The sequence below is a fragment of the Dendrobates tinctorius genome, unplaced genomic scaffold, assembly GCF_039654945.1.
Source record: "Dendrobates tinctorius isolate UK_male_01 unplaced genomic scaffold, ASM3965494v1 ptg000104l, whole genome shotgun sequence".
NCBI lineage: Eukaryota > Metazoa > Chordata > Amphibia > Anura > Dendrobatidae > Dendrobates > Dendrobates tinctorius.
The window spans coordinates 18,271,702-18,287,360 of NW_027361772.1; the positions used below are offsets into that span (position 1 = coordinate 18,271,702).

At 45.7% G+C, this 15,659-nt stretch overlaps 1 protein-coding gene across 6 annotated transcripts in view; it reads right to left on the reverse strand.

The window, feature by feature from the left end:
• The window catches only part of LOC141100392 (RING finger protein 112-like), a 235,905-nt gene that overhangs the window by 175,933 nt on the left and 44,313 nt on the right, over positions 1–15,659 (reverse strand). The window contains exons 1-5 of one of the 6 annotated variants that reach the window (XM_073588855.1): positions 15,250–15,364; positions 10,977–11,142; positions 10,058–10,168; positions 8,325–8,456; positions 2,072–2,287 (exon numbers count right to left, since the gene is read on the reverse strand). In XM_073588855.1, the coding sequence (XP_073444956.1) occupies positions 2,072–2,287; positions 8,325–8,456; positions 10,058–10,168 (459 nt within the window). In that variant the 5' untranslated portion in view covers positions 10,977–11,142; positions 15,250–15,364. Of the gene's footprint in view, positions 1–2,071; positions 2,288–8,324; positions 8,457–10,057; positions 10,169–10,976; positions 11,143–15,249; positions 15,365–15,659 lie in introns of those variants that run through there. The other 5 variants (XM_073588852.1, XM_073588853.1, XM_073588854.1 and 2 more) reach the window with 5 other exon arrangements.

The window sequence follows — 15,659 nt, forward strand, 5'->3', positions numbered from 1 at the left end:
GAATTTAAAGACTTTGATTAAGGATGTTTTTAATGAATATTTGGGCAATGTTGAATCTTCCTGATTGCCCAGGTCTTCTAATTTAACTGTTAATTCTGGCAACAGCGGCTTTGTTGTAGCCCGGGTTGCCAGAAACTCATCTAAAAAAGAGTCAATAAATTGCGAATTATCCCTGCTGGGATTTCATTTAAGCTCTTCTGTGAAGGAGCTGATCTGGAACAGGGAATATGTTGATTTATTTCTCTTTTACAGTCTGCCAGGGAGCAGCCGAGTAGATATGATAGAAAAGATGATGCTGACGATAGAAAGAAAAACAGTGTTGTTAAAGGGAATCTGTCATCTCATTTTTCCGATATGAGATGCGGCCACCACCATCAAGGGCTTATCTACAGCATTCAGTAATGCTGTAGATAAGCCCCCGATGTAACCTGAAAGATAAGAAAAAAAGAGTTAGATTATACTCACCCGGGGGTCCAGTCCGATTTGTGTCACGGTCCTCCCATCTTCTAGCGATGACGTCCTCCTTACTACTGCCGCGGCTCCTGTGCAGGCGTACTATATCTGCCCTGTTGAGGGCAGAGCAGAGTACTGCAGTGCGCAGGCGCCGGCACAGGTCAGAGAGGCAGGAGCTGCGGCAGAAGGAGAAGGACGTCATCGCTAGAAGATGGGAGGCACTGAACCGGATAGCAACACCCATTGTACCAGACCGGACCTCCGGGTGAGTATAATCTAACTGGTGCCACGATTAGTGGATAACGATATCAAAAGGATTGGTCGATGGGAGTCCAGTTATTTATTTTCATTTCATAGGTCCCGCTACGGTATGGATCATCGGATATTCCTATGTTTTGTGGGCTGAGAAGAGAAGAGTGAGGTCCTACACAGAGAATCTTTTTTCTACTTCCTCTGTTAACATTTTTTGGCATTCTAGGCGGGGCATGATATGGAAAAAATTTAATTCCCAACATGCGTAAACTAACAGAAAAATGGCCTAACCCTGATTTAATAATTTTCCATTAAGGTGGCAATGATATTGGAAAAGTTGGTACTCTCGATCTTATAGCATTTATGAAAAGGGATATTTCTACTTTAAAAACTGAGTTTTTTAGATCGAGTTTTGTTTTTTTCTGAAATTATTCCGAGGCTTCTTTGGTCAAGACCTAATTTGCTGTTTCTCGAAAAAATTCAGAAAAGAGTTAATAGGAATTTGGAAAAATTCATGTTATTAATTGATGGTTTCTCTTTCAGGCTCGTTGATCTTGAAGATATTGTTCCTGGGATGTATAGGAGAGATTTGGTACATTTGTCAGAAGTTGACTTGGATATCTTTAACTTGGATCTCCAAGCCATTATTGAAAAATGGCTCTGGTGTTTTGGGGGGGAGGGGCATGCCTTTGTAAGGCATGGCGTTTGGGAAAATCGCCCGGTTTTACCGGGTGGATTGGATGTCTTGGTCATATTTGATTCAGTTGATGTTTTTTTATTTATTATTAAATGAGTGATTAATTTATTAAAGTAACCCAAAATAAAATGCCAAGGCCATTATATTCCATAAATTAAAGTTGTTGTGTATTTATTTAATTTAAGTGGGTCTTGTGTTGCCATGCCAACTAGAAAAATACTCGCCTAGCTCCAGTCCTCCAGACCTGTGCTGCTCTATACTGTGTGAGGCTTGGATGAGCACTCGACTTTTCGTGCCTTCTGAATCAAGCCTCAGAAGTGCAGAGATCACCCACAGGCTGGATGGTGGAGCTAGAAGATGATGGCTCCTGCTCCACCATTGTGTTCAACTGTTATCGGTGTCCGAATTGAAACCAGGACATTTTCCTGATCTCCTGGGACAGCATCCCAAATCCAGGGATATCCAGCTGGATCAAGGAAGGTTGGGAGGTATTCATACAAATCTGTATTTAGCCTTAATACACATACTGTAACAGGTAATCATTGTATTGTGTATCATTTATAATACTGACATCTTATGTGGCTGAGAGGCCTTCAAACCCGTCAGGCCCCTGGGCACATGTATAACTGTGATCTCCTCAACCAACTTGAAAACTTAATGTCCACTCACCTGGATATGAAGAGCTTTCATAATGTAATTCATTAGAAATGATTTTCCTGTACGCCCCTCTCCAATCACACTTATCAGGAAAACAGGGTATTCTTCAATTCCCCCTCTAAGGAAACACCTTCTCAGGACAGCCTCATTCAGATTTAGAAGACCATTTTCATCGACACTTATTAGCTGCAGGGGCATGGGCTGCAGGGGCTGTAGGGACTGCAGGGGCTGCAGAAATAAGGAGTAAGTTTTCATAACTTTCACTTTATATAATCAAATTGGGATAAATAATATAACAATTTCATGGATGACAACCACTTTATTCAACTGATTGTTATTTGTAGAACTTAAGCCCCCGTTACACTAAACGATGTCCCAGCGATCCGACATGATGGAATCGCTGGGACATCGTTAGACAGCCCCAGCAATCAGGACCAGCGACGCTGGTTTCTAATGTAAACGTCGGGTATTCAGGAGCCGCGTGACTCCTGGAAACCCGCTGTTTACCTTGGAAACCGGCGTACACATTAGATTGCATTAGAAACCAGCGTCCAGCGTCGCTGATCGCTGGTCTCTCGCTGCCACATGCAGCGATGCGCGCTGGGCAGCGGGAGACCAGCGATCGAAAAACGGCCCAGGCCGCTCGAGCATGATCAGCGATAACCGGTAGGGGGGCCGGTCGCTGATCCCCGTCACACACAGCGATCTCGCTGGCGAGATCGCTGATGTGTCACAAAATCAGTGATCTCGCTATCGAGATCGCTGTGTGTGACGGGACCCTTGGAACTAAACCTAGAACAATTTTTCATTTTTTTTAAGGGCTCGCTTCCACTTGCGATTAAATTGGACAAATGCAATCTGATTAAGAATCAGATTGCATTCGGACCAATTTTATTCAGTTCTCATCTGCAATTTTGTTATCAGCTCATATCGGATTGCAATCAGACTGATAAAAAATCACAGAATGCTGCGAGTGGATGCAAATCTCCAATTGAAGTCAATGGGTGTGATTTAAAAAAAAAGAAAAAAAATTGCACGGCACTTGGACCATTTGAGTGCTGTCTGATTTTTATACACCCATGTCCTTTCAAAAACTGCAATTAATCTCCCACTTACAGTAATATCACAGCTGGACCCAACAAAATAGAATAGATAAAATATATATACATATCAGCAAAAAAGTTGGTTTATTTCAGTTCTTCAATACAAAAAGTGAAACTCATATTATATACAGTCATTACACACAGAGTGATCTATTTCACGTGTTTATTTCTGTTAATGCTGATGATTATGGCTTACAGCCAATGAAAACCAAAAAGTCATTATCTCAGCAAATTAGAATAATTAACAAATAACACCTGCAAAGGCTTCCTAAGCGTTTAAAAAGGTCCCTTAGTCTGTTTCAGTAGGCTCCACAATCATGGGGAAGACTGCTGACTTGACAGATGTCCAGAAGGCAGTCATTGACACACTCCATAAGAAGGGTAAGCCACAAAAAAAAGGTCATTGCTGAAGGTGGCTGTTCACAGAGTGCTGTATCCAAGCATATTAATGGTAAGTTGAGTGGAAGGAAAAAGTGTGGTAGAAAAAGGTGCACAAGCAACCGGGATAACCGCAGCCTTGAAAGGATTGTTAAGAAAAGGCCATTCAAAAATTTGGGGGCGATTCATAAGGAGTGGACTGCTGCTGGAGTAATTGCTTCAAGAGCCACCACTCACAGACATATACAGGACATGGGCTACAAGTGTCACATTCCTTGTGTCAGCCACTCATGACCAATAGACAACACCAGAAGCGTCTTACCTGGGCCAAGGAGAAAAAGAGCTGGACTGTTGCTCAGTGGTCCAGGGTGTTGTTTTCAGATGAAAGTAAATTTTGCATTTCATTTGGAAAGCAAGGTCCCAGAGTCTGGAGGAAGAGTGGAGAGGCCACAATCCAAGCTGCTTGAGGTCTAGTGTAAAGAGTCCACAATCAGTGATGGTTTGGGGAGCCATGTCCTCTGCTGGTGTAGATCCACTGTGTTTTATCAAGACCAAAGTCAGCGCAGCCATCTACCAGGACATTTTAGAGCACTTCATGCTTCCCTCTGCCGACAAACTTTTTGGAGATGGAAATTTCATTCTCCAGCAGGACTTGGCACCTGTCCACACTGCCAAAAGTACCAATACCTGGTTTACAAACAACAGTATCGCTGTGCTTGATTGGCCAGCAAACTCGCCTGACCTTAACCCCACAGAGAATCTATGGGATATTGTCAAGAGGAAGATGAGAGACACCAGACCCAACAATGCAGACGAGCTGAAGGCTGCTATCAAAGCAACCTGGTCTTCCATAACACCTCAGCAGTGCCACCAGCTGATCGCCTCCATGCCACGCCGCATTGATGTAGTAATTGATGCAAAAGGAGCCCCAACCAAGTATTGAGTGTGGGTCGCCCTCCCAGGGCTGTGGGGTACTCGGTACCGGGCCGGTGTCAGGGGGATGTGTCGCGGCAGCGGTGACCCGGTCCGTGGCCCTGGGCGCCCCCAAATCAATGGTTGTTTAATGTAATGGATTAGGTGAAGAGTTCGTGATGCCACCTGTGGTGTTTGGCAAATGAGATGTTAAGCCAACGCTGCATGCAGATCCACTGGGACTGATGACATGGTGCAGCAAAGATGGTATAGCTCCCCACAGGAGGAGCTGTAGCCCCAGGGCAGTGTAGATGCAATGTTAGAGGAGTGGCACAAGCGATGTAGAAACTGGTACTCAGATGCAGATGTAGCAGTGCTGGTTGTGTTGGCGCGAGAATAAGCAGAGGACACCAAGGCCTGTAGTTCCAAAGCTTTACTCACAGTTTGTAGTGCACACAGGTGCCTGCCTCCGTACCGTGTCCTCCGGGGCAGAGACTCAATCAACCTCCAGGCAAGATGGAATGCTCCCTTCCAACATTCCGCCAACATGTGCCTTCCTGAACGTCTCCTCTATAGCACCTTGTGGTGTGAAGCACTCCAGTACTTAGTTACCCTGGAATGCCTCCTGACAGATGTTCCTAAGAACCTTACTTGCATGGCAGACAGCTGTAGCCTGCTTCGGGGACACCTTACTCCCGGCTCTCTATCCGTGTTGCTGTTGTGCCCCAAGTCTTAGATGGGACTAGTGCATTAACAGCCAACTACTCCACCGGTGTCTGCTGCAGAACCATAAGTGTCCATACAACCTCGGGGACCGGGCCCCGGCCTTGCGCTGGAACCTTTAGACAGGGTTCTCTCTCCAACCCACGTCCTCTCTGTTCCCTTCTCTCCTTCGTTCCGTACTTGTCTTTCTCTCTCTTATGGAAGCTTAAGTTACAGTTCTACGTCTTTCTCCTTCTTTCCTTTCCCTGTGCCAGCTGGCTCAGATCACTGAGGCAGCTGCAGCACTCCTTCCTCCATCCCTCTTCCAGGGATCTCCTTCCTCTCTGACCCGTCCTCAGACTCTCCTGACTGACTGTCCTCTCCCTGACTGACCTGTAATCCTACACTTTCCCACTCTTTTATATATCTAACTCCACCCACCTCCCAGCACGTCCAGTGTTCCAAGCAGGGAACCACCAAAGGTGCTCTGCTACCCTCTGAGCATGGAGCCGCTATGTGGTTGTGCTGAACTACCCTGTTGTGTGGGATGCAGGTGTTGGAGTGTGGTCAGGAGTTCCCACCTTACCTGGGTGGTGGGGCACCACACCTTAGGAGAAAGTGCAGTACCGCTGTGGCGACTGAGCCTCAGGGGCGCCACAAGTGCATTTACTGAACATACATTTCAGTAGGCCAACATTTCGGATTTTAAAATAATTTTCAAGCTAGTGTTATAAAGTATTCTAATTTACTGAGATAGTTTCTTTTGGGTTTTCATTGGCTGTAAGCCATAATCATCAACATTAACAGAAATATACACTTGAAATACCATATATACTCGGGTATAAACCGACCCGAGTAGAAGCCGACCCCCCTAATTTTGCCACAAAAAACCTGGGAAAACTTATTGACTCGCGTATGCCTAGGGTGGAAAATGCAGCAGCTACTGGTAAATTTCAAAAATAAAAATAGATACTAATAAAAGTAAAATTAATTGAGACATCAGTAGGTTAAATGTTTTTGAATATCCATATTGAATCAGGAGCCCCATATAATGCTCCATACAGTTCATGATGGCCCCATAAGATGCTTCATACAAAATACGCCCCATATAATGCTGCACAAAGGTTAATAATGGCCCTATAAGATGCTCCATAGAATAATATGCCACATATGCTGCTCCATAAAGGTTATGGCCCCATAAGATGTTCCATAGATTATGCCCCATAAGTAGTGTTGCGCATTCCGATACTGCAAATATCGGGTATCGGCCGATATTCGCTGTATTGGAATTCCGATACAGAGTACCGATATTTTTTCAATATCGGATACTGGAAACGGAAGTCCCCATAATGCAATGAGCCACTGTTGTGGCTGTGATTGGCTGCTGAAATGTCATCATGATGCGCGGTTTGTGCGCATCATGATGCGCGGTCTGTGCCGACTGCCGGGGGCCTGTGCCACCTGCCAGGGGTCTGTACGGGCCTGCCGGGGGTCTGTACGGGCCTGCCGGGGGCCTGTGCCGCCTGCCGGGGGCCTGTGCCGGCTGCCGGGGGTCTGTATGGGCCTGCCGGGGGCCTGTGCCGGCTGCCTGTGTGGGCCTGTACGGGCCTGCCGGGGGCCTGTGTCGGCTGCCTGTGCGGGCCTGCCGGGGGTCTTGTGTGTGTGCAGGCAACGTCCGATGGGACTACAAGTCCCATCGGGCTATGCCTGCTACAATGACAGTGATTGACACATTAGCCAATGATGGGACAGTAGTAGTCCCATCATCCGGCTGTGTTGAATGTAAAAAAAAAACAAAAAAAAAACCATACATACTACATACATACATACTTCATATATACTACATTCATACAACATACATAAATACATACTACATATATACAACATTCATACAACATACATACTACATACTTCATATATACTACATATACTACTACTGTCCCATCATTGGCTAATGTGTCAATCACTGTCATTGTAGCAGACATAGCCCGATGGGACTTGTAGTCCCATCGGACGATGCCTGCACACACACAAGACCCCCGGCAGGCCCGCACAGACCCCCGGCCGTCGGCACAAACCACCGGCAGGCCCATACAGACCTCCGGCAGCCGGCACAGGCCACCGGCAGGCGGCACAAGCCCCCGGCAGGCCCGTACAGACCCCCGGCAGGCGGCACAGGCCCCCGGCAGGCCCGTATAGACCTCCGGCAGGCGGCACAGGCCCCCGGCAGGCCCGTACAAACCCCCGGCAGCCGGCACAGGCCCCCGGCTGGCCCGTACAGCCCCCCGGCAGCCGGCACAAACCCCCAGCAGCCGGCACAGGACCCCGGCAGCCAGCACAGGCCCCCGGCAGCTGGCATAGGCCCCCGGCAGGCCCGTACAGACCCCCGGCAGCAGGCACAGGCCCCCGGCAGGCCCGTACAGACCCCCGGCAGGCCCGCACAGACCCCGCCTGCACACACAGACACACACAGTGTCCGCCCACGCACCGCCCACACTCTTCCCCCCTCCCGAACTGGATGTGCAAGTAAAGAAAGGGTTTTTTTTAATTCCGATATTTCTGTCCCATTGACTTGAATGGGACTTCCGGTATCGGAATCGGCGATACCCGATACTTTTTAGGTATCGGTCCGATCCAATCCGATCCGATATTTCTCATCCCATGACCCTATTTGCTTTGGTGGCAGCTGCCTGACACTGGGCACTCCAATTTAGCTTCTTATTGACCAAGATGCCTAAGTCTTTTTCCATGTCTGATTTCCCCAGCAGTTTCCCATTTAGTAAGTAATTGTAGCATCTGTTTCTCCTTCCCATGTGCATAACCTTACACTTATCTGTGTTAAACCTCATTTGCCATTTTTCAACCCAATTCTCCAATTTACTCAAATCTGTCTGTAGTTGCAAACTGTCCTCCTTTGTGTTAACTACCTTACATAGTTTTGTATCATCTGCAAATACTGATATTTTACTGTGTAAGCCATCCACTAGATCATTAATAAATATATTAAATAGTAGGGGGCCCAATACAGAACCCTGTGGTACCCCACTAGTAACCCTGGCCCAATCAGAGTATGCACCATTAACAACAACTCTTTGTTTTCTATCACTAAGCCAGCTACCTACCCATCTACACACATTTTCCCCTAGCCCAAGCTTTCTCATCTTACTTACCAATCTTTTATGTGGGACAGTGTCAAATGCTGTAGAGAAGTCTAGATAAATGACATCCAATGATTCTCCTTGGTCCATTTGAGAGCTTACATCCTCATAGAAGCTGATCAGGTTAGTTTGACAGGAGCGATCCTTCATAAATCCATGTTGATATGGAGTTAAACATTTATTAACATTGAAACCCTTCAAAAATTTTACCCACAACAGATATTAAGCTTACCGGCCTATAGTTTCCAGGTTCCCTTTTACACCCCTTTTTGAATATTGGTACCACATTTGCTTGCCGCCAATCAAACGGAACAGACCCTGTTTCTATAGAGTCTTTAAATATAAGTAATAGAGGCCTGTCTATCACATTACTTAACTCCCTTAATACCCGAGGGTGAATGCCATCAGGGCCTGGTGATTTGTCAATTTTAATCTTACTAAGGCGGTTCTGCACTTCTTCCTGGGTTAGGCAGGTAACACTTAATGGGGAGTTTACATTATCACTCTGCATTTCCCCTGGCAAATCCTTTTCCTGTGTGAACACTGTTGAGAAAAAAGTATTTAAAACATTTGCTTTTCCGACATCGCTCTCTATGATTTCACCCTCATTGTTCTTTAAAGGGCCGACACCATCAATTTTAATCATTTTACTGTTTATATAATTAAAGAATAGTTTGGGGTTTGTTTTACTTTCCTTAGCAATGAGTCTCTCAGTTTCCTCTTTTGCTAAATGTATTTGTTCTTTTACACATTTTATTTTTTTCTCTATAACTTTTTAATGCTTCTTCATTGCCTTCTTGTTTTAGCTTCCTAAATGCCTTGTTCTTGTTATTTATTGCCCTTTTTACATCCTTATTTAGCCACATTGGTGTTCTCCTGTTCCTAGCCCTTTTATTTCTGTACGGTATGGCTAGCTCGTAGTGGGTGTGTAAAACGGATTTAAATATTTCCCATTTATTTTCTGTGCTCCTATTTTTGAGGACATTGTCCCAATCAATTCGGCGAAGGTCCTCTCTAAGCTGATCAAACTTTGCTTTCCTGAAATTCAGCGTTTTTGTAACTCCCTTCCAGGGCACCTTACTGAAGGACAAGTGGAATTGTATTATATTGTGGTCACTGTTCCCTAGGTGCCCATCGACTTGTACTTCTGTTATTCTATCTGGCCTGTTGCTTAAAATTATGTCCAGAAGGGCTGTCCCTCTAGTTGGGCCCTGCACAAGTTGTGACAGATAATTATCCTTGGTCACTGACAGAATTTGGTTTCCTTTCTGAGATACGCAGGTTTCAGTTTCCCAGTCTATTTCGGGGTAGTTGAAGTCCCCCATAATAATCACCTCAGTAGTAAAAAGTTGGACACACTAGTCAAACACTATGTTTGATGAGTGTGACCAACCTGTCAATCAGTTCTCCAAGCGATGCTACAGATCGCTTGGAAAAAGCATTCTGCAAGCTAATTACGCTTGCAAATCGCTAGTTTTTCCGCGGGAAAATCGCAGGAATTTAAAATGCAATTTTCCCGCGGAATGGAATTCCGGAATTCTCGCGGTAACTTCCGCGAGAGTTCCACTACGTGTGCACATAGCCTTACAGTAAAAAGTATACTCTAGGTGATACATTTCTTTAAAGGGAATCTGTCATCCATATTTAGTAATATCATGTAAAGATATCACCCAATTGTGCGTCCCATAGGGATTCTATCAGGATTTTTTATTCCCCCCTACCCCGCACCTTTGAGGCATAAATACCTTTTTTATCTTGTTGGAGATGTATGCAAATCGCAGCGGTCCGGTCCGATGGGCGTGGCTTAGTCGCCTTCTTCCCCCCCCCCTCCTCGGCTTGCTGCACGTAATCGTCATCTGTGAATATCACAGATAACGTTGGTTTCCGCGCTTGCGCATTGTAAAGGCCTCCAGCGCCTGCGCAGTATGCTTTGCCCAACTGTGGGCGAAACATATAATCGCTACTGCGCCTGCGCATGTATTTTCCAGCGCGGTCTATGCCTCAGAAGTGTGTTCTGCATGTGAAGATTAATAAAATGAAACTTGTCACTGTATTGAAATAGCAGCCTATCCTAGTCACGTGTCAGGTTTCAGGAGCTGGGTTTCTTCATAATGAAGCTCATCCTATGACTCAACTGACAGAGAAGCTATATCATGAGAAGAAATAAATCTTCTCGTCAGCGCACTGAGCCCAAACAATTTTTTCTCCAGTCTAAGTCTTCACCAAGTAAAACATTAATTGCTTCTCCTGTCCCAACCTTTCTCATAGGGTATGTGTGCTGACGATACAGCTCCTCTGTCATTGAGATTCATATTTTGGAGGATGTTTCTTCAGACTGCAGCCCGTCCCAATACGCTACTAGGATGGGCTGCAGTTTGAATTATGTGATGGGGTCATTTTATCAAGTGCTACAAGGAATGTAAATAGTTACGGCTTATGCACTTACATGATCTGTGACACACTGTATGTATATAGATATTCTTATCTACAGTATGTTTCCTTCAATAATTTGGAATCTGATGAACTATGTCACATATTTGTTCCATTAGAATCATAAGGAAATTTATCTAATAAACCGTATGTAACTTTTTTATAGGTGGTTATTTGGCGATGGGTGGTCATTTCAAGAAGGTGTGTTTTTGCTTGCCCCAAACCAGCTCTGACCTTATTTGTTTCTTTGCGGTAGATGCACGACGGACAACTACCTCCAACGTTCCCTTTTAAAGCTCGATATTTAAAAAGACAATTCAAGCAGAAGCTGTGTCCACAGGGTTTACTGATGGGATCCTGTATCGCTCCATTGCAGAGAGAACATATAAAACCAGAATTCCTGTTGTAAAACATAAAAATGGTTAAATACCATATCTTATTTTAACCCCTTAATGATGTGATGTTTTTGATTTGTATTTTTTTATTACCACCATTTTGGGGAAAATATACTTTATTGCTTAGTGTGAATTAGCAAAGGAAAGGTTAGCTCTACAATTCGACTTCACATAATGGTACACCAGCTATCTTGCCATTTTTTTAAAATTCTGCTTTATTCTTCTCCGTAACTTTATCCCTGACCTGTCTGGTGTGCTGCTTGCTCTTCATTATGATCTAACCTCTGAGGCCATCACAGAACAGCTGAAGTTATCCTGAGAATAAACTACACACAGTCAATTTATTAACTATGTGACTTCTGTTCACTCTGAGTTTTATTTAGGGGTATCAGTCTACTGAGGGCTGAAAACAAATGCATGTCACAATTTTCAGATATATATATTGTAAAGAATTAGAAAACTATGTATCATTTTCTTTACACTCCACAAATACTTGCTACTTTGTGTTGGTAAATCCAAATAAATTACACAATTTTGTACAATTGACTCCCCTAGAGAAAGGCATGCCGTCGAAATGCGCATAGGGGAAATGGTACTATTGCTAGGTTAAGATATTATTATACTCTCTTAAAGTGCATCTTTATAGTTAATCATGCTGTCAGGAACACTGCACTGCACTTGCTCACTGAGCCAGTGCGCGTGTCCTGAGTACAAAGACTGTGCACAAAGATACCTGCGGAGCGGGGTCTCAGTGGTGACGATGCATGCTCCAAGCTCACAGGACCTGGAGCACGTTACTGCTGGGGGCGTGGCCTGAGCTCCACAGAGAACGGACTGGGTCATACACGGGAAGCAAACAAGCAACACAGAATACATGCACACCAGGGGTCAGACACACCAGAACAACAGTATAGCTGACAGAGAACCCTGGTAAAGAGTGAGTATAAATACCCCTCCCAGATCCAGAAAGAGGCCACGAACACTTAACTCTGTGAGTGCAGGGCAAGAACCCTGTTCAAACCATGACAGTACCCCCCTCTTAACAGGGGACCACTGGACCCCCAGGCTTGTCTGGGTATCTGGCGTGGAAAGCCCGCACCAGACGATTGGTATGCACCGAACTGGCCGGAACCCATGACCGATCCTCCAGAGAGTACTCCTTCCAGTGTATCAGATACTGGAGTCTCCGGCGCACCCACCGGGAGTGGACAATGTGCCCTACTTCATACTCCAGCTGCCCCTCTACCAGCACTGGCGGAGCATTTGATGAGGGATCCTCTCACCGTCCCCACGGGCTTTAACAGGGACCTGTGGAAGACATAAGAAATTTTAAAGGAGGTGGGCAGCTGCAGTCGGTAGGCTACTGGGTTAACAACCTCCACAACTTTGTATGGGCCAATAAACTTGGGGCCCAGCTTTATAGATGGTATCTTAAGCTTGATATTGCGGGTGGATAGCCACACCTTCTCCTCTACTGCAAATGCTGGACCTGAACCCCTCCTCCTGTCAGCAAACCGCTTATAGTTTTCCTGGGCCTTGGAAATATTCCTCTGAACCTCCCTCCAAAGAATTCTAAGACGATGTGTCGCACCCTCAGCTCCAAGACAACCTGAATCCATGCGGGAAACTCTCCAAAATGTGAGTTAAACCCATAGTTGGTCTGAAAGGGAGACTTCCCAGTAGATTGACTCACACAACCGTTGAATGCAAACTCTGCCATGGGCAATACCTCACACCAGTCCTGCCAGGAAGCGGCCAAGCATCTCAGAATCTGCTCCAACGATTGGTTCATTCGCTCTGTCTGTCCATTCAACACTGGGTGATAGGCAGAGGAGAAGGACAACGAAATCCCCAGCTTTTTGCAAAAAGCCCTCCAGAACCTGGCTACAAACTGTACCCCTCTGTCTGACACCACATTCATAGGCACTCCATGCAACCGAATTATATGCTGCATAAATAAGCGGGCCAGGGTTTCAGCAGATGGTAACGCGGGGAGAGGTACAAAGTGGGCTTGTTTTGAAAACCTATCCACCACCACCCATATCACCGAATTGCCCCTGGAAGGAGGAAGATTTGTGATAAAATCCATGGACAAATGTGTCCATGGTCTATCCGGAATTGGCAAAGGCACCAACTCCCCGGCCGGCCGGACCTGAGAACTTTTAGAACGAGCGCACACCCCACATGCAGTCAAACTTTTTAATATCTGTTACCATAGAGGGCCACCAGAAACCCCTCGCAATTGCCCCCCGGGTAGCTGCAATCCCAGGGTGAGCACTCAACGTAGAATCGTGAAATTCCTGCATAAGTTCGAGACGGAAACGTTCCGGTACAATTTACCCAGAGGTTTACCACCCGGAGCCCGAGCCTGGGCCTCCAAAATCTCTCTCTGTAACTCAGATGAGATTTCGGCCACCACTACTCCTGGCTGAAAAATGGAGGAGGGAGGTTCTGGAGGGGACACCGAATCAAAGCTTCGGGATAAGGCATCAGCCTTGATGTTTTTTAGATCCCGGGCGGAATGTGATGGTAAACTGAAATCGAGAAAAAAAAAGCGCCCACCGAGCCTGTCTGGGGGGTCAATCTCTTGGTGGACTCGATATAGGCCAAATTTTTGTGATCAGTGATGACTGTAATGGGATGAATAGCCCCCTCCAGGAAATGCCTCCTGTTGTGAACTCATTTTCTGCTCCACCAGTTGAGAGTTCTCCTTCCGTTCTCCCTCTGGTGGTGACAGGAGGTAGTGAGGTTGGTTTAATTGGTAGTGATCTGCCACCTGATGAGGAGGATAACGATTGGATTTCTGGAGTATCAGACTGGATATAAGACAGCCGACGCCCTATCCTGGTGCTGGTGATTCAGTCTGCTTCTAATGCTCATACTTGCTCTTGTCAATTCAGTTTTTTTTGTGGTCAGCCAGCCCCGGCTGGGGCTGTGCTGAATTTCCACTCTTATTTATCTGTATTTGCCAATTTGCCTTTTTTGTCCCTTATTAGATTGGCCTCTTTTTGCTCTGTCTCAGAATATTTCAGAGTGCTGATATAGTGGGAGAAGTCTAGTAACTTCAGGGTTAATTTTGCTGTCAGAAGTGTTGGACATTATTTTGGTAGGGTTTTTGGCAGATTGCAGACAGTGTCTTTCCTTTCCTGTCCTTTCTAGTTAGTTTGGCCCCATCGTTTGCTCATCCTATTTTCCTGCCTTTGTTTGTGTTTTCATCTTGTTTCACTGTCAATACATATGGGGGGCTGTCTTTCCTTTGGGGTCTGCTCTGGGGCAATTAGTTTTCCTCTTTTCCTGCTTTAGGCTTATTTAGCGCTCCGGTTGTGACGAGGCGTCTAGGATCATCGTAGGTACGCTCCACGACTGCTGCTAGTTGTGTGGTTAAGATCAGGGATCTGCAATCTGCATAGTTACCAACCTCTCTGGTTTTCTGAGACTTAGCTTGTGTTGTTTTTTCTCCTCGGTGACCCATTCATAACATCCTCCATTCTTCAAAAGCCAACTTTACCGCCAACAACTCTCTATTGCCGACATCGTAATTTCTCTCGGCAGAGGAAAATTTTTTAGAGAAGAAGGCGCAAGGCCTCAGATTAGTAAGGGTAGGAGGGCCCTGAGACAAAACTGCCCCCACCCCTACTTCCGAGGCATCAACCTCCACGATAAAAGGTCTTGACGGGTCGGGATGTACCAATACAGGGGCTGAAGAAAAGCACTTTTTTAATGTAATGTAAGAATTTTTTGCAGCTACAGACCAATTTTTTACATCAGCTCCCTTGAGAGTGAGGTCCGTTAGAGGCTTTACCACCTGCGAGAAGCCCTTAATAAATTTCCTATAAAAGTTAGCAAAGCCTAAAAATTGCTGCAACCCTTTCAAGTCATGAGGCTGCACCCAATCTGTAACAGCCTGGATCTTCTTAGGATCCATGCGGAACCCCTCCCCTGACACAATCAACACCAGAGCATTTTTCCAATTTGGCATACAAATGATTCTCCCTCAGTCTCAGGAGAACCATCCGCAAATGGTGCAAGTGAGATTGACTGTCCACCGAGTACACCAGAATGTCATCCAAATAGATGACCACAAAACGACCAATTAAATCAGAGAAAATTACCTTAATAAAATTCTGAAAAACAGCAGGAGTGTTGGTGAGACCAAAGGGCATAACCAAGTTTTCGAACAGCCCTTCAGTCGTCAGGAATGCTGTTTTCCATTCGTCCCCTTCCCGGACTCTTATAAGGTTGTATGCCCCACGTAAATCCAGTTTAGAGAACCACTTGGCCCCTGTGAGTTGGTTACATAGATCAGGAATTAGGGGGAGAGGGTATGTATTTTTCACAGTAATTTTGTTTAATTCCCGAAAGTCGAGGCACGGCCGCAAACCACCATCTTTTTTCTTAACAAAAAAGAAGCCCGCTGCCACAGGAGAAGCAGAAGGCCTAATATGCCCTTTGCGGAGACTCTCGGTAATGTACTCCTTCATGGCTAGACGTTCGGGCCCGGACAAATTGAACAGGCGAGCCT